General features: G+C 37.6%; 1 protein-coding gene across 3 annotated transcripts in view; it reads left to right on the top strand.

Annotated features, from left to right (window-relative positions):
- The window catches only part of LOC126360492 (retinoid-inducible serine carboxypeptidase-like), a 283,675-nt gene that overhangs the window by 181,639 nt on the left and 82,931 nt on the right, over positions 1–19,105 (top strand). For 2 of the 3 annotated variants that reach the window (XM_050007714.1, XM_050007715.1), the window contains exons 2-4: positions 2,339–2,565; positions 14,354–14,584; positions 17,800–17,910. The exons of the other annotated variant lie outside the window; for it this stretch is intronic. In XM_050007714.1, the coding sequence (XP_049863671.1) occupies positions 2,339–2,565; positions 14,354–14,584; positions 17,800–17,910 (569 nt within the window). The remainder of the gene's footprint in view (positions 1–2,338; positions 2,566–14,353; positions 14,585–17,799; positions 17,911–19,105) is intronic. 3 annotated transcript variants of the gene reach the window in all.

Here is a 19,105-nt window from a genome sequence, read left to right as displayed (position 1 = left end):
TGGAGTTAAAGACATCAAAAAGTCTGTCTATAAATCTCAAAAGCTCCACTGTTGCCTCACTACCATTGAATCTGGGATTTCTAGCTTTTCTCAAAAAAATCAATAGTATCTGCAACACTAGAACTGAATGTTTGAACTGCTAAGCTGACATTCATCTTTTTATTAACGTAATTAATATGTTGTCCTGACGACTTGTTAGCAAATGTCATGCCTTCCTCAATTTGCAGCTCATTTAGTTCTTTTAAGTACTGCCACTTAATATGGCCATTTGCAGACTCTATAACACCTACTTCTGCTAATGCATTTCTAGCAAGTTTCACTAAATGACATATATCCAAAACTCAGTAAACATTATAGTTTGAAAGTGGATGAAGGAACTGAGAAGAAAAAACTTTTTTTGAAAATTAATAGTGCATCCCAGTGAACGAAGAGTACTTATATTTGTTCTTGTGCCATCACAAGTGACTGCCAAAATTCTGATGCCTGAATTGCTTACCCTTTACAGAGTAGAGTTTATTAACTTTGTCTGCACACTACCATCAAAGCCATTCACTAAAAATATGCTGCAGGGCTCTTCAATTTACCTTTATGGACACTAGCATAAAAACTAATGCCTCTGAAGCTTCTTTCACTTCTTTTGATTGTTCAGCTTCTCCTCCAAAATCTACAAAACCTGTATACCTCTTAGTTTCCTGGTCCCACACTACCTGTTTTCTAATTGCCATACTGTCTATTATGAGGCTAGAATCTTTAAATTCAGTACTCACTTGATGGTTAAACTCAAAGTACCTAAACACATCACTTAAAAAGCCAGGATCACAATTCACAGTCCCTGCCTAACGGGAAATCAGTGATTTGTGAGGCAGAGGCATTAATGTCTGTAAATATTCATATGCCTTAGGAGAGTAAAAATACGCTGTCATTACAAACATTGTAATGTCTGTTTTGTACCTGTTTCCCTTGGATGATACACTATTATTCAACAAATTGAACACTAATTCCACCTGAGTCCCTGTTTGTTGATTCAGGAATTCATCCATCTTCTCTGTTAGATGACCCTTCTCTTTCAGAGCACTTATGATGTCTTTCATTGAATAGTTTTTCTTCTCTCTTCTTCTATTTTTTTCCTGCAGGCTCTTGATTTTTCTTCTAAGTGCCTCCACAACATCTGGTAAAAAAACTGCATGTGTCAGTGGCCTTGTCAATTATTTCTATTTCTTAGATGTTTCACAACCCTGAAAAAACTGAAACAAGAATAGAATACAAGTAGTACAGGCATAAAACAAAGTCTGGCCAGTACTTACAAGAAAACATGTTTGTTTGAAAACAAAAACAATGTTTATGTGAAGTGACTAACCTGTTCAATATGAGTTCCTGCAGTAGGCTGTTCAGTTGTTATTCTAATCTGTCGCCTTGGTTGATTTTCCTTGGGCATTAAATGTGTTGGAAACGCAAACTGTGATGGCACTGCATCAGGCTTGAGATGACTTCTCGAAGTACCAGAAATAATCTTCTTCCTAGAAGTGATCTCCACACAAGAAACTAGCCCTTGTAGGCATGAAACCTTTGCGTTTAGTGGCAATGACCCACTGTTTCAGCAAATCGCCTTTTTGCAGAGGAAACCTGTCCAAAACAGAAGACACGTTGTATCATGAAAGGCAACGACCAAGTTATTTACTAGATTGTTGTCATTTCTTGACATTCAATTATTACCTGTAGAAAGTTAAATTACTTTCCTTGTTCCACCAGTTCGTACAGCTGTATGCAGAGCACAAAATAACCATTTTACATTCACAACATTAACTCGTTAACACCAAGAGAAACTTTCTGCCTAACTAAAAGACGGCTGACGATATAAACCATGGAGGTAAGAATTCTTACCTCCATGATATAAACATCCAATCCTGAGACGGCATGGATAAGCGCTATGATCAAAGACAGAAGATGTACATCCCGTTAGTATTGAGGACACTGATTACTTTCAATCAGGAATGTTGGCAATACCAGAGATAATCTCATAGGGGACGTCACGTGATCGACTGTGATGCCCTCTACACTGACCATATATTCGACTCTCCTTCGAGTTGTGGTCGCAGCTTGTCACTTTACGTCTGAAGATATCTCCCGCAGTCAGAGGGTAAGCATTTAGGAGAAAGTTTCATATAACGACCATGGCCTATTATCCTGGAAGCTTTAAGTGATGTTTCCCAGAGGTAGTCAGCATAGTTTATTAATACATTTGACCCAGACTTCATAATCAACACAGACGAAATGGGTTGCAGTGATAACTATGACGAGTTCTATTTGCTATCAGCAGCTTTCTTTTCCTGGTTGACAGGGCGACAGGGCGTCGGTCCTGGCGAGCAGGACTGGGGCTACATAGACGTCCGTGATGGGGCGCACATGTTCTACTGGCTGTACTACACCACTGCCACGACCGATTATGCCACGCGCCCACTTGTCATCTGGCTGCAAGGAGGGCCCGGAGCCTCTGGCACAGGGTATGGAAACTTCGAGGAGCTCGGCATTGTTGACGCAAACCTCAACGTCCGGAACTCATCTTGGGTAAGGTCCTCCACTTATATGCTTAAAAGTTGTTGCCCAAAGTCACCTCTCTAGTCGAGTCTCGAAACTAAATAGCAGCGAAAACAATGCCACACTTCAACGATGCCTAAATTTGTACCGGGCAAGTTATGGTACAGTGCCTGTCAAATAGGTCCGTATTTATAACGCAACACCTGGTGCTCAGAATTTGCGTTTGTGAACTCCTATTCGTTGTGCTACTATTCGTATATCAAAGAAAGAGAACCAGTGTAAGACATGTTACAAAACATATTTCTGTATATTGCAAAAAACCTTCCGTCCTTCATGGTCTTCACTTATTGTTCTGCAAAACTATAACTTTCATAGTTAACTTCAGTTCAGTAGTGCGCCGCCATCTTGGTGCAGTTTGTCATACACCTTCGAATAAATTACAAAGTAGTCAAAAAATTGGACTTGGACCACCAGAATGAATCAGTCCTCACCAGTATGAATTCCACTAATATACCATTGTCTCGTTCCAGTAAAAACAACACCTGTAAACATCTGCCACTTTTAGAATTTATGTCGATTATTTCTCCTACTTCTTTAACAAGAAAGCATGAAGCTTCGTGTTTTTCTGGTGTTGTCTTGTTTTCCTCTCTTCTTTTTACTCGTTTCCAGGGAAAAAGTGCCTCAGAATAGTTTTCATTCGAGTTGACTGCAGATTACAAGAACATGAAAATAAATATCGTACACAAATAGAAGGACCTGCTGAAATATTATGCATCTGATAAAAACCATAAGACAAGGATCTAGTACTTGGGAGTCTCTAACAAAAGAAATTTTCTTGTGGATACCACCAACTGTGACTACGAAAAACCACATACCATGCAGCACCTAAAGATCTGTCGACTATAATCTGCATCTTGCACATATGAAGATCTTCTGCTTGCAACATTGAGTACAAGATTTTGCAAGGTTTTGGTCAAGAGTAGTGTAATTAGATAATTCTTTTTTCATTTCTTTGTAATGGTAATTACCAAGCATTGTCTTCGTTTCTGACTCGAATAAACAAATTGAATTGCGGGAATGTAATAAAGAATTGAATAACCATCATCATTTTAGTCCATATGATGAAACTTAAAATGAGTTCCCATTTAAGACTATGTTTTGTCTTGTAATAATATTCTTACGTAAATGTTACAGAAGAATGTTTGTGCTCATATTTCACCGCTTTATACGCATTAAACGAAAGTAAAAGAGTAGGCTGGTAAGGTTGAGAATTTGTGTTGTCTAGGTCAGTATTTATTCATGTTGTCGAATCGTTAAAACATAGACTGTGTTCACTGGATTTTTTTCGTTTACAGATAACGGACTGGATCCAGTGCCTCTATTACGTACTGTAAAAAGTATAAATGGTACCCATAAAATTGGGGGGTTGTTGAGGTTGTCTTGAAAATTGTGCAAAAATAAGCATATGCGGAAATGTCATCCAGCGACGCAACAGAGCGCCAGTTACAGGATCCAAGTGGCCTGGGCGATTCCTGTGGCAGTTAACATGACGTACCCAGAGTTGAAATAACATTGTTATGAGAGGTGTTGGACGCCTAGCTATACTGCTTTCATCATAAAAATAAACCTGATGGAAACGATAAACCACGTATTCTTTCGCATTTGAAGGAATCTCACTGGATTTCGTTTCACGTGAAGCTGAATCAAGTTTTCTTGAGTACAGTCAAGTACAACAATAAGGATAAGTTTAACGCTGTCAGTTATGCGCACAACTCTTCAACGATACCACGGTATAGCACCTTTCACAGCCCATGTTACTTGAAGAGCACTGACCAGCCTGCAGGGAACTGCTCCTTCTTGATAATGAACGTCCCCAGATCGCAAGTATCGTAACGCAGAAGTTACGCCAACTGAGGCAGGAGACACTCCATCACTCGCCATATAGCCCGGATCTCTCCTCATGCAGTTAACACACCTACGTTATCTTAAAAAAAAAAAGTCCTTACAGTTGGATGATTCCTGTTGGTTGACGTACCGATCCTGGAGTGTGCAGCCTTCGAACGGAAACTTTTTGATCGCCTCTTAAATTTTGGTTAACTGTCAAATGACGGAAAGGGAATACACGCTGTCGATATATTGATAGCATTATTGGCTTTCGCCTATCCCTACCTCAGTCAGTACCAGCTAATTCGTCCACTAGCGTTATGGTAAGTTAAACATATGGACGCAATACTATAATAGTCTCTACACAGCTAATACAACAAATAAAAGATATAAAAATCCCAGACACAGCAACACTCGTCTCATTTGATAAAGAAAACATGTATTCTAGCATACCAGTACCAGAAACAATAGAAATTATATATAAGAACCTGAAAATTTATTGTCAACTCCCTGATGAACAGATTAAGGAAATATGCACACTAATAAAGCTCATAACAGAACAAAATGAATTTTATTTACAATAAGATGGATTGCAAATGGGTTCTCCAGTTTCAGACCTTAGCAAATATTTTTGTAAACCACATTGAACAGATTATTTTTACGAAAACAGTAGCAAAAGAATACAACATGTTATATTGGTTCAGGTATATGGATGACATCCTTTGCTTAATAGATGAACCACAAACAAAAATTGCTAAACTACATAATGACATCCACAAGATACATACAAATATAAAATTCACAATTGAAATAGAACAGAACAACCAAATAAACTTTCTGTATAGAACAATGAAAAAAGAAAAAGTAAGCATATGTTTGAAATTTAGCGTAAACCCACGACAACGGACATTATCATTCCCCAATCCTCGAACCACCCACACACACAAAAGCAAGCAGCACTTCGAGACATTTATTTCCTAAGGTACATAATTCTACCATTGCTGCCTTTTGGGGCAATGCTATTGCTATATTTTCGTATATCAGAAGCGTATGTCAGATGGCAATTAGTATCATTAAAGTCTTCCTAGTTTACTTTTACACCTTCTAGAATGGTGAAATTATTCTGTAGTTTTTTAGGCATAGGCCTGCTGTACACTCTTTCTGATCCACTGTTTTCGTTTTCAAGAGAATTTCTCAATACCTGCTTTAAATTCTCCAGAAATTATAAGTATTTTCTAGCTGCATTTATATCACAGAAAAGCTCATGTAACGCATTTAGTTCGATTCCAGCACTGCACATTTCCATTGCTGCTTGAAGACTGTTACACAGTTGACTACAACACACGGGATTCTATCAGAGTTTAATTTCACAAAGCAACTTGTGTGGTAGCATTTATGCGTTGAAGAACATACCTTTTTCCACTTTAATGTCACATGAACAATGCTTTACTGTCGATAATAACTCGAAATTTAGAGAGCGATTTACCACAGTTTGTATACACGCTGCCGTCTTGTAACATTCACGAGGATTTGCTTGTTCTTTCCTTCTAGTGGTTTTTATTAAGATGTGACATGGCACACACAAATGTTCATACATTGTACAATATTTCTCGCATGGAGAACACTTACCCACTAGTTTTTTGCCATTACATACAATGCATTTATCTTCAACAGCCGCCATCTTGGCACAACAAATGATGTGATCACAAGCCAACACTTTTGCTGTTGCATGTTGGATGGCACTGTAATCGGAAAATAACATAACTGAGTTCCAAAGTGGTATTATGTGGTGAAAGATGTACTGGATCAGAAAACAAAAACTAGACATGTTCAGTAATTGTGGAAAAAGCTTGTTTGAGATGTGTCCTCTCACCTGTCATCAACTGGGTTCGTTTGAGTTGTATCCTCTCACCTCTCACAAATGGAGTGGTTGTGTGTAAGAATTATTTCACAGTTGTTATTGTTGTGGTCTTCAGTCCAGAGACTGGTTGAATGCAGCTCTCCATGCTACTCTATCCTGTGCGAGCTTCTTCATCTCCAAGTACCTACTGCATCTTACATCCTTCTGAATTTGCTTAGTGTATTCATCTCTTGGTCTCCCTCTATGATTTTTGCACTACACACTGCCCTCCAGTACTAAATTGGTGATACTGAGAACATGTCCTACCAATCGATCCCTTCTTCTAGTCAAGTAGTGCCACAAATTCCTCTTCTCCCCAATTCTATTCAGTACCTCCTCATTAGTTATGTGATATACGCATATAATCTTCAGCATTCTTCTGTAGCACCAGATTTTGAAAGCTTATATTCTCTTCTTGTCTGAACTATTTATTGTTCATAAAATTTTCGTTATTAAGATCAAATTCAGATCTGAAGAAACATAGAATTCCAAAGTGTAATTTTGTTGATGTCTTCGGCCCATATAATGATTTGATGCAGCTCTCCATGCTACTCCATCCTGTTCAAGTCTCTTCATCTCCAAATAACTACTGAAACCTACATCCTTCTGAATCTGCTTAGTATATTCATCTCTTGGTCTCACTCTACAATTTTTACCGTCCACTCTTCCCTCCAATATTAAATTGGTGATCCCTTGCTGTCTCAGAACGTGTCCTATCAACTGATCCCTTATACGTTTTTTACAGTCCACACTTCCCTCCAATATTAAGCTGGTGATCCCTTGCTGCCTCAGAACGTGTCCTATCAACCGAAGAGTCAAGTTGTGCCAGAAATTCCTCTTCTCTCCAGTTCTATTCAGTACCTCCTCATTAGTTATGTGATCTCCCCATCTAATTTTCAGCATTCTTCTGTAGCACCACAGTTCGAAAACTTCTATTTTCTTTTTATCTACAATGTTTATCGCCTATGTTTCACTTCCATACAAGGCTACACTCCATACAAATACTTTCAGAAAAGACTTACTGACACTTAAATCTATACTTGATGTTAACAAATTTCTCTTCCTCAGAAACACTTCTTTGATATTGCCAGTCTACATTTAGCAAAACTCAGCTACTACATTAAGTATCTCATTTCCTAATTTAATTCCTACAGCATCACCTGATTTAATTCGACTACATTCCATTAACCTCGTTTTGCTTTTGTTGATGTTCATCTTATTTCCACCTTTCAAGACACTGTCCATTCCGTTCAATTGCTCTTCCAGGTCCTTTGCTGTCTCTGAGAGAAATATAATGCCACAGGCAAACCTCAAAGTTTATATTTCTTCTCCATGGATTTTAATTCATTCGCCGAATTTTTCTTTTGATTCCTTTACTGCTTGCTCAATATACAGATTGAATAACATCGGGGATAAGCTACAACCCTGTCTCACTACCTTCTGAACCACTGCTTCCCTTTCATGCGACTCGGCTTGCGTAACTCCCATCTGGTTTCTGCACAAATTGTAAATAGCCTTTCGCTCCCTGTATTTCACCCCTGCCACCTTCAGAATTTAAAAGTGATAATTCCAGTCAGCATTGTCAAAAGCTTTCTCTGTGCCTACAAACATAGGTTTGCCTTTCCTTCATCTATCTTCGAAGGTAAGTTGTAGGCTCAGCATTGACTCATGTTTTCCAACATGTCTACGGAATCAAACTGATCTTTGCCGAGGTCTGCTTCTACAAGCTTTTCCATTCATCTGTAAAGAATTCGTGTTAACATTTTGCGGTTGTGACTTATTAAACTGATAGTTCGGTAATTTTCACATCTATTAAAACCTGCTATCTTTGGGATTGGAATTATTATATTCCTCTTGAAGTCTGAAGGTGTTTCGCCTGTCTCATACATCTTGGTTAACAGATGGAAGAGTTTTGTCATGTCGGGCTCTCCCAATGCTATCACTAGCTCTAACAGAATGTTGTCTGCTCGTGGGGCCTTGTCTTTCAGTGCTCTGTCAAACTCTTCACGCAATACCATATCTCCCATTTCATCTTCATTACGTCATCTTCCATTTCCACAATGTTGCCCCAAAGTACATCGACCTTGTATAAACCCTCTATATATTCCTTCCACCTTTCAGCTTTCCCTTCTTTGCTTAGAACTGGTTTTCCATCTGAGCTCTTGATATTCACACATGTGGTTCTCTTTTCTCCCAAGGTCTCTTTAATTTTCCTGTAGGCAGTGTCTACCTTATGCCTAGTGATATATGCCTCTACATCCTTACATATATCCTCTAGCCATCCCCACTTAGCCCTTTAGCACTTCCTGTTGATCTCATTTTTGAGATGTTTGTACTCCTTTTTGTCTGTTTCATTCACTGCATTTTTATATTTTCTCCTTTCATCAATTAAATACAATATGTGTTCTGTTACTCAAGGATTTCGACTAGCCCTCATCCTTTTACCTTCTTGATCCTCTGCTGCCTTCATTATTTCATCTTCAAAATCTACCTTTTTTCTTCTACTGTATTTCTTCCTCCCATATCTGTCAGTTGTTCCCTGCTGCTTTCTCCGAAACTATCTACAACCTATGGTTCTTTCAGTTAATCCTCGTCCCATCCCCTTAAATTCCCACCTTTCTGCAGTTTCTTCAGTTTTAATCTACAGTTCATAACCAACAGATTGTGATCAGAGTCCATGTCTTACAATTTAAAATGTGGTTCCTAAATCTCTGTCTTATCATTATAAAATCTATCTGAAACATTTCAGTGTCTCCAGGCCTCTTCCACATATACAACCTTCAATTGTGATTGTTGAACCAAATGTTAGCTGCGAAGGTATGCTCAGTGCAAAATTCTACCAGGCGGCTTCCTCTTTCATTCTTTACCCCCATTCCATATTCACCTGCTACTTTTCCTTGTCTTCCTTTTCCTACTATCGAATTCCAGTCCTCCATGACTATTACATTTTCGTCTCCCTTCAGTATCTGATTGTACATATCTTCAATCTCTTTTTCATCTACAGAGATAGTTGGCATATAAACTTGTACTACTGTGGTAGGCGTGGGATTTGCGTCTACCTTGGCTACAATAATGCTTTCACTATGCTGAGTCGAGGGGCATGAAAGGGAAGCAGTGGTTGGGAAGGGAGTGAGACAGGGTTGTAGCCTGTCCCCGATGTTATTCAATCTGTATATTGAGCAAGCAGTAAAGGAAACAAAAGAAAAATTCGGAGTAGGTATTAAAGTCCATGGAGAAGAAATAAAAACTTTTAGGTTCGCTGATGACATTGTAATTCTGTCAGAGACGGCAAAGGACTTGGAAGAGCAGTTGAACGGAATGGACAGTGTCTTGAAAGCATGGTATTAGATGAACATCAACAAAAGCAAAACAAAGATAATGGAATGTAGTAGAATTAAGTCAGGTGATGCTGAGGAATTAGATTAGGAAATGAGACACTTAAAGTAGTAAAGGAGTTTTGCTATTTGGGGAGCAAAATAACTGATGATGGTCGAAGTAGAGAGGATATAAAATGTAGACTGGCAAGGGCAAGGAAAGCGTTTCTGAAGAAGAGAAATTCGTTAACATCGAGTATAGATTTTAGTGTCAGAAAGTCGTTTCTGAAAGTATTTGTATGGAGTGTAGCCATGTATGGAAGTGAAACATGGACGATAAATAGTTCAGACAAGAAGAGAATAGAAGCTTTCGAAATGTGGTGCTACAGAAGAATGCTGAAGATTAGATGGGTAGATCACCTAATTAATGAGGAGGTATTGAATAGAATTGGCGAGAGGAGGAGTTTGTGGCAAAACTTGACAAGAAGAAGTGACCGGTTGGTAGGACATGTTCTGAGGCATCAAGGGATCACAGATTTAGCATTGGAGGGCAGCATGGAGGTTAAAAATCGTAGAGAGAGATCAAGAGATGAATACACTAAGCAGATTCAGAAGGATGCAGGTTGCAGTAAACACTGGGAAATGAAGAAGCTTGCACAGGATAGAGTAGCATGGAGAGCTGCATCAAACCAGTCACAGGGCTGAAGACAACAATAACATGCTGTTGGTAGTAGCTTACCTGTGTTCCTACTTTTTTTCATTATTAAACCTTTTCCTGCTTTACCCCCATTTGATATTGCATTTATATCTGTGTATTCACCTCACTAGAAGTCTTGTTCCTCCTACCACCGAACTTCACTAATTCTCACGATATCTAACTTTAACATATCTATTTCCCTTTTTGAATTTTTTAACCTGCTTGCCTGATTCCACACTCCAATCTGTCGAACCCTAGTTTTCTTTCTCTTGATAACGACATCCTTCTGAGTAGACCCTGGCTGGAGATCCGAAAGAGGACTATATTAACTCTGGAATATTTTATCCAAGAGGACGCCATACATACAGTAAAACTGCATGTCACTGGGAAAAATTAAGGCTTCAATTTCCCCTTGTTTGCAGCCGTTCACAGTTCCATCACATCGAGGGCGTTTTGGTTAATGTCACAAGGCCAGACCAGTCAATCATCCATACCGTCCCCTGCAACTACCGAAAAGGCTGCTGCCCCTATTCAGGAACCACACATTTGTCTGGCCTCTCAACAGATACCCCTCCATTGTGGTTGCACCTCTGGTAACGCTATCTGAATTGTTGAGGCACGCAAGCCTCCCCACCGAAGGCAAGGTCCATGGTTCACATTTCACAGTAAGTGCTCAAACATGTCGCTACTCACTTCGACGCACGTATTTGTCTGCTCATGGAACGTTTCAACACAAATGGGAATTATTTCCTATCTAATCTGCTGACATGCATTGGTAATATGCTGAATCATGTTATTGCGCATTTTTGGCGTTGGATTATAAACTGCAACATTCTCAATATCTGTAAATCAATCCAATATTCTCTTGGCCATTATAGACTGCATTCTAACTGATGCTACTGTTTGATTATGACAGAATATATTGAAGAAATGGGGATCAACAAGCATGCAATGACATCATGTCGAATTCTGAAAGAATGGAGAAAACTGCAAAACACTGAGTTGTTTACCAAACACGTCTATGTTTATGTTTTCGATCCAATGTATTTTTCTCGAGATACCGTTCTCAAAATTAATTGTTCTATTTCTCGATTACAGCACCGCCTATCATGCAACAAAAAAGTATTGCATACAGAAGTTACATATTTTTTCCCATGGAATCTGATTCTACAATAAAAATGAGATATTCCTATTTAAGATTTTAAAGTTCCACCCACTCCACATCCAGGTAGCCTTTTCAAAGTGCTAAACATGTATTTTCCGTTTTTAATCTGATGAGTAGTTTGTAAGATGTTTCGTTTTCTGAAGATAAAAAGCTCATCCTGTATACAAACTGAAGCTCCCTGTTCTCTTCTTTTTGTGTGTAGTAGGGGCTAATCTCAAGAACTACCATAAGGATTTTGATCCCATTTCAACTAATAGACTGGCTTGATGAGGAAATTTAGAGTGCATAATTTATACATATTTCGTGCAAACTGACTGATTTGTGATGAATTAAAGTCTGCCACTGCTGTGGAAATGATGGCACTGCTATCTAATGGTATAGCAGCCGAAACTCCACACTGTAGCGAAGTTTGAGCTGAATCAGGTCAGACAAGGTGTTCTAGCATGTGCCTGAAAACCGAAAAGGTCGCGGGATCAAATCCCGATCGGATCATAGATCTTTTGCTGTCTTTTAACCTAGAATTCACATTTCAATTAAGCGGACATTCACCAGAAGTGAAACGAGGTTCATGTTTCATGTAGATCTTATTTTCCCAGAGTCGAATCAAAGTCGAGTTTGGTAGTTTAGTGATGTCAGTGTTTTGAGTCAGGGAACTGCCCATCATATGTAATTTAAAAAACTGCATTGTGTTCTCATTAATAGAATGTGAAACATGTCATTTGACATCCACAAAGGACGACTGATTGTATAACAACAAAGAAATATAAATTTAAAGAAAGAGGATAAAGAAAAAGAAAAACAATCTGTCAAGTGTGGACTCTCTAACTGAAAGGTCTAAGGTTTAAATCCCACTTGGCCGACATATTTTTAACTCTGTTTTTAACCGAGCAATCTTTGATGTGGATATTCGTCCGGAAGAAAATATGTTTCAGATTCAATGATAAACTGCAGGCCGCCTTTTCCTGATCAGATAACTGGGTAACGAGACGAAAGTTATGAATTACAGTCCCTCTCTGTGTTTTTCCTGTCTGTATGTAGAGGCTACTCTCAGGAACTGTTGTAGGGATTCAGAATGTTAATACTCATTGCAGACTGTCGCGACTATCCCAGTGATAAATGAGTGGCTGCAGAGGCTGAGATATTGTTTGTTGCGTGGCTTGCATCGTTGATGGGTTGCATTCAGGCAGACTGCTCACGCCTTTAGGCGCCTAGTACCCTGGGAAGTAGCACATGCTGCTTACATTGTTTTATTTATATGAAAGTGACGATGTTCAGCTATCTAACGGTGTTCTCTGACTTTTAGTTATAACTGTATTCCATGCCCCGTAAATAAAATTACCACTGTGCCAAACACATCGTCCAGCCATTCATACTTAAAAGTTACTGCTATTCCTGCCAAGTTGGAGCAGATCACTAGTATATGATAATTTTGTCATAATTATTTCTTTCAGTACCAGAGACAAATTAATTGGAATAGTTTCTTTTACATATTATTCAGCATCACACAATATAAACGTAGCGTATTAATTTATTACATCAAGATTTCCTAATTACTACAACATTCATATTATCCATTTTGACAATTTAACGTTATCTTCAGATGTAACAATTAAATAGGTATGTGGAATTGGATTAATAATTACTTGAATAATTGGAAAGAAGAGTGAAAAATTTTGAAGGTAACTTATGAATCTGTGTACAATCTTGAACTTTAACTAATACCAGTATCAACAGACGTTAACTGTCATTACATTCTAGTTCAATAAACATAATTTGCATTACGTACTGCTGCTTCCAGTAGTGTGCGGTACCAAATAATCACCGCAACCGTTCAAAATGTCGATCTTCACATTAATTCCATTGCGTTTAGTCTTGGTTGTGACAATGTCGATGCAGGAACGCTCCTCTGTATACTGCGTGAATTATTCTTGTTTACACCAAACCTCTTGATGCAGGATCTTGGCGGTGAGTGAAATAATGTACAAATGGGAGTTGGTCTCTTAACTGTGCGAATAAATAATCCTTTTTCAATAACTTATTAAAATACGTTTAATGAACGCTTAAAATACACATTTTTAACAATGGTGGTACAACGTCCGTATGCTACCACTCCCCGAAACAAAAGGATGCAGATACATGAATTAATAAACTAAAGAGCATATTTATTACTTTGTTTCACACAGATTTTTTACGATGTATCAAAACATTATCTTTGCCGCAAAACAAATTGTTAATATACCTTTGGCGGCGTCTACAACTCACCCAGTTTATATATAGCTTATATATAAGAAAAGGAAAGAACAAAAGCAATAATATGATTCAATACACAATTAGTCCACTAACATCATCATTATACATGAAAATTCGAGTTATGCACTGCAACCATCATCAAATGGTATAGAATATGTCAGTTACTTATACAAATATCGTCAGATGGTGAAAAAGATATATTTTATACCATTTCATGATATCAGTAATGTGTAACTTGAATCTTTATACATCATAACAAAGCTCTTAGTGTATTTATTGACACGTCTGAAGGTGGCAATAATACGCAAAAATAATTAATGTGAATAACATAGTATTTAGGCAATCTTGATGTAATAAAATATTATATAAACTTTTATGCTTCAATTTGACAACATGTCAGTTCTTAAATAAATGTAGCAAATTAGTTTAATATCACACACATTTTCCACACAGTTGTGTTATTTCTATATGCATTTTCAGATATCACTTAGGCTACATCACTTTCTATACGATTATGGGAGACATGTATGTGATACTCAGATTTGATATCACAGAAAATCAAATAAACTGTAAATATTATTGTTTCTAATGTTAATTTTCTTTTGTAGGTTCACAAGGTGAATGTATTGTTTATAGATAATCCTGTGGGAACAGGATTCAGTTATGTGGACAATTACTCCTTATATACAACTACAAATGCAGAAATTGCTGCTGATTTAATTACTTTCATTAAAGCATTTCTGGAACAGTACCCAACTTTTCAAACTGTTCCACTCTACATATTCAGTGAATCATATGGTGGGAAAATGGCAGCAGAGTTTGCCCTTGAACTTTACAAGGTTAGTGTGTGGCTAACTAAACATGTATCTTCTGTTAGTTGCTATTTTTAGACATTGGGTTCCTCCAAGTATATTACATTTGGGTATGGTATGGTACTGAAAATGATTCTCTCTCTCTCTCTCTCTCTCTGTCTCTCACTCTAAGTCTCTGTGTGTGTGTGTGTGTGTGTCTGTCTGTGTGTGTGTGTGTGTGTGTGTGTGTGTGTGTGTGTGTGTGTGTTTAAGAGAGAGAGATAGAGATAGAGAGAGACATTGTTACATAGTAAACAAAAAGAATAGTATTTCTGTTTCCTACATTTTGTTTATTGTTTCCAAACAACATAGTCCTGTTGTAATTTCATATAATAAGAGTGGCCTATTGATAATATTTTACATCTTAAATGTATCAAAATAATTGGTATATTTAAAAGCTGCAAATGGTTTCATATCATTTTACTTACATAAAATAACACAGAGATTAACTTGTTTATTAGATTAGATATAGACATAGTAAAAAGTATATTTTATATTAAAGTATGTTTTAACTAAATGAATTTATTTCCTCACTACATGTTTGTGGAATGAAGAACATGTCTAATCTAGCCTACAAACTGGCAGTCTTACAGCAATCTGTGACCAGTACTTTTATAAGTGAAATGTTCCTGCAGCTTACTGATACTGTGAGAGTTCTTGCTATTATAAGATATTTACATACCACTATTGCAAACAGTCAGTATTTCAATTAATTGAGCATAAAATGGCGTTCTCAGTGGTTGATTAATTTTTATTTTATTTCATTGTATGTTTGAAACATGACAGTTAATGTTATAAGGCACAGATCCAAATGGCTCAAGGAGGGTTCAGGATCCTCCTCCCTCCAAAAAAGAAAAAAATATTAAAGACAATTCGTTCTCAGAAAGTACTTGACCAGTTTACATGAAATTTTTACACAATACTTTAATGCAGATTTGGATGTGAATACAGAAACATTTGCTCTGGTGCACCAGCAGATATTTTCAATTTCATTTTTGTAATGTGTAGCTGGACTCAGGCCAAACAAATACTGGCCATAAAGTCTCTCCTGTGACACCCAGTGTCAATTTTTTCCTCTTCAAAACGAAATGATATTTAAAGCAGATTTTTTATGTACAATTAATAGAGCTGTCACAAATTAATCTTGTTTCATCAGTGAGCATTAACAGTGACAGTAAAACACAAAGAATAACCAGTACTTCAGCAATGACTGAGCAGTGCTTCTGCATGGTGGGAGCAGTCCGCACGGGCCAGAGCGGTGCTGCCACTGCTGAAGAACTAGTTGCTCTTCATGTTTTAATGTCCCTATTAATGCACATGGATTGAAAGTATATGATGCCTGACTAATTTTCAATCTCCTATCGATTTAGCACATAAAATTCTGCTTTAAAATCATTTGATGTGTAACAATAAACAAACCAATGTCTACCATCAACAATGAGTGTTGTATGAAAGATGTGATGAGCAATATTAGTTTGAGTTGGTTACAGCTAAACATTGCAAAAATGATATTGTAAAATCCACTGGAACACAAATAATAATTCACCTGATGATTCTTAGGGGGAACATCCTGTGTAAAGAGGAAACATTGTTACCAAAAATTTTGAAAAGTTCGTGACTGGTTTACCTCAGATAGTTGCATTACACTCTAAACACTCAGACATATACGGGCTATATATATTTTTTTAAATAGCAGTTACAGCAGACTAATTACAATGCACATAGCTGCATATAAGCAGTCATTCTTCTTATGCTCCATACAAAAATGGAACGGGAAAAGCACTATATGTTGTACAATGATAAGCACCCTCTACTATGACCTTCTAGGTGGTTTTCAGAGTATGGATGTAGATAAAAATAAGAGAATAATAATTTCAGATTTGCTACTAGTCATAATCTTGTAGAATTCCCAGGTGTCAGTCCAAAACCCATCTTAAGTTCTCCATGATACTTCGAGAGACGGTCATTGCCATTTTCAGTTGGGGACCTGATGGCTGCTACTCTGTTCATACTGACAATCTATACAGGGTGTTACAAAAAGGTATGGCCAAACTTTCAGGAAACATTCCTCACACAAAAATAAAGAAAAGATGTTATGTGGACATGTGTCTGGAAACGCTTCATTTCCATGTTAGAGCTCATTTTAGTTTCTTCCACCTATGCTCAATGGAGCATGTTATCATGATTTCATACAGGATACTCTACCTGTGCTGCTAGAACATGTGCCTTTACAAGCACGACACAACATGTGGTTCATGCATGATGGACCTCCTGCACATTTCAGACGAAGTATTCGTACACTTCTCAACAACTGATTTGGTGACCGATGGATTGGTATAGGTGGACCAATTCCATGCTCTCCATGCTGTCCTGACCTCAACCCTCCTGACTTTCATTTATGAGGGCATTTGAAAGCTCTAGTCTACGCAACCCCGGTACCAAATGTAGAGACTCTTCGTGCTCGTATTGTGGATGGCTGTGATACAATATGCCATTCTCCAGGGCTGCATCAGTGCATCAGGGATTCAATGCGACGGAAGGTGGATGCTAACGGAGGGAATTTTGAACATTTCCTGTAGCAAAGTGTTCGAAGATATGCTAGTACGTTTGGTTGCTGTGTGTTTCCATTCCATGATAAATGTGATTTGAAGAGAAGTTATAAAGTGAGCTCTAACATGGACAGTAAGCGTTTCCAGACACATATTTTCTTTCTTTGTGTGTGATGAATGTTTCCTGAAAGTTTGGCTGTACCTTTTTGTAACATCCTGTATACAATGGCAATTATTCCCTCCATCACTAGATTCATCAGAAACCACCTGAAAATAGCAACTAGACTGCTGAAAGTGTAAAACTTATGACATTACTGGGGAGGGTACTTGAGATTTCTACAAGTTAGAAATACACTGGGAAAACAGATCATTTGTCATAATCTGCTTATAAGACAAATTACCAAACATTTTGAAATAAATTAATAGTAAGTGATAACTACCCACAGAATTCAGTCCACTTTTTATCTTTTGACCCCCCTCTCCCATCTCCTCTTTTTTTTGGCAAGGGGGGTGGGGGAGATCAGGAGAAAATGTGTACTGTTCAGGAAAATGTGTATTCAGTATTACATCCAAATACAATAATTGTTATCATCTATACAATTAAAATTAATTTCTAGCTCCTTTGTATAACACTATGTGTGAATATTTTGACAGGCAATACAAGCTGGAGAAGTGACAGTTCCACTTAAAGGAGTTGCTATGGGAGATTCTTGGATTTCTCCCATAGATTCAGTACTCACCTGGGCACCATTTCTTCTTCAAACAGTAAGGAATTGACTGCTGGTCTTGTTTTTAAAATAAGATAATTATAACCATACATTGTTACTGGTGACTTTTTAATGTTACATGATGGAAATATGAAATAGCCACATTTACTCTGATTAAAACTAAAATTAAAAAATCTTAAGGATTAGACTCAACCAGAGGTTACAGACATCTGAGCATAAATGAATGCTTCACAGGAGCCACAACATTGGGTTTATATCTGAAGAATTGAATTAATAAACTATAACTTGAATATTAATGCAGTACTGTAAATAGCCCTAGTGAAAAACACTTATATAGATTTTTCTGCATTGAATACTTCCTCTCATTTTCTTCTTTTACCACTTTTCAAATGACAGCTGCTGTTTGCTGGTACTTTTAGATACTTTTCTGTGGAGCCTGTTCACAATACTCTTACTATAACTGATCTAGTCACCCTCACTAAGAGCTAACATTCCACCTCTCAGAGTTTATGAAGACTTGTGTTGATATCTGTCTATTAACAAAGTCAGCTTTTTTTTACATGCATACTGCATAGTGAACTGTGTATAAGGAGAAATGTAATTTCTTAGAGAGAAATCGTGATCTAGTGTAGCTGCCAAACTGCTGGTCACTTGAGCTACTGTATATAAGCATTATGCTTTGGGAGACATTCTCTCACACTTCCATGGGACCCTTAGTAGTAATTGAAGGAATGCTAACAGCTGTGAACTGCCTGCATCCCTTTGTGTTTGATGTCTGCCCTGATGGCAATATCTTTCTACAGTACAACTGTCAAGAACCAGAACCATGCTACAGTGGTTTGAGAAGGATTATAATGAACTCACATTGATTTCTCAGTGACCAAATTAGCCTGATGTATATCCAATTGAACCCATCTGTGTTCCTATTGGGAGCTATCATCATCTACACAAGTCAGTGCCTAATTATTTATGTGAATTACATGACCTGTACATAGTCATCTCATGCCACATGGCTTCACAGACCTACCAACAAACTGTCAGATCCCTGATATCCAGAATCAGTGATGTATTTCATTCCAAAGATGGGTAAACAAGCTGTTAAGCAGGTGATTATAATTTTGGCTCATCAGCGTATAAAGTCACTTGGCACATCATCATTATGCCATGAGTCACAGCTGATGCCTAGTACAAAATGCTTCATTTGATTCAGTAATCTTCATATCTTATTGGAT

Source organism: Schistocerca gregaria, chromosome 1, assembly GCF_023897955.1.
Source record: "Schistocerca gregaria isolate iqSchGreg1 chromosome 1, iqSchGreg1.2, whole genome shotgun sequence".
Taxonomy (NCBI): Eukaryota; Metazoa; Arthropoda; class Insecta; order Orthoptera; family Acrididae; genus Schistocerca; species Schistocerca gregaria.
This window is presented reverse-complemented; position numbering and strand designations above follow the sequence as displayed.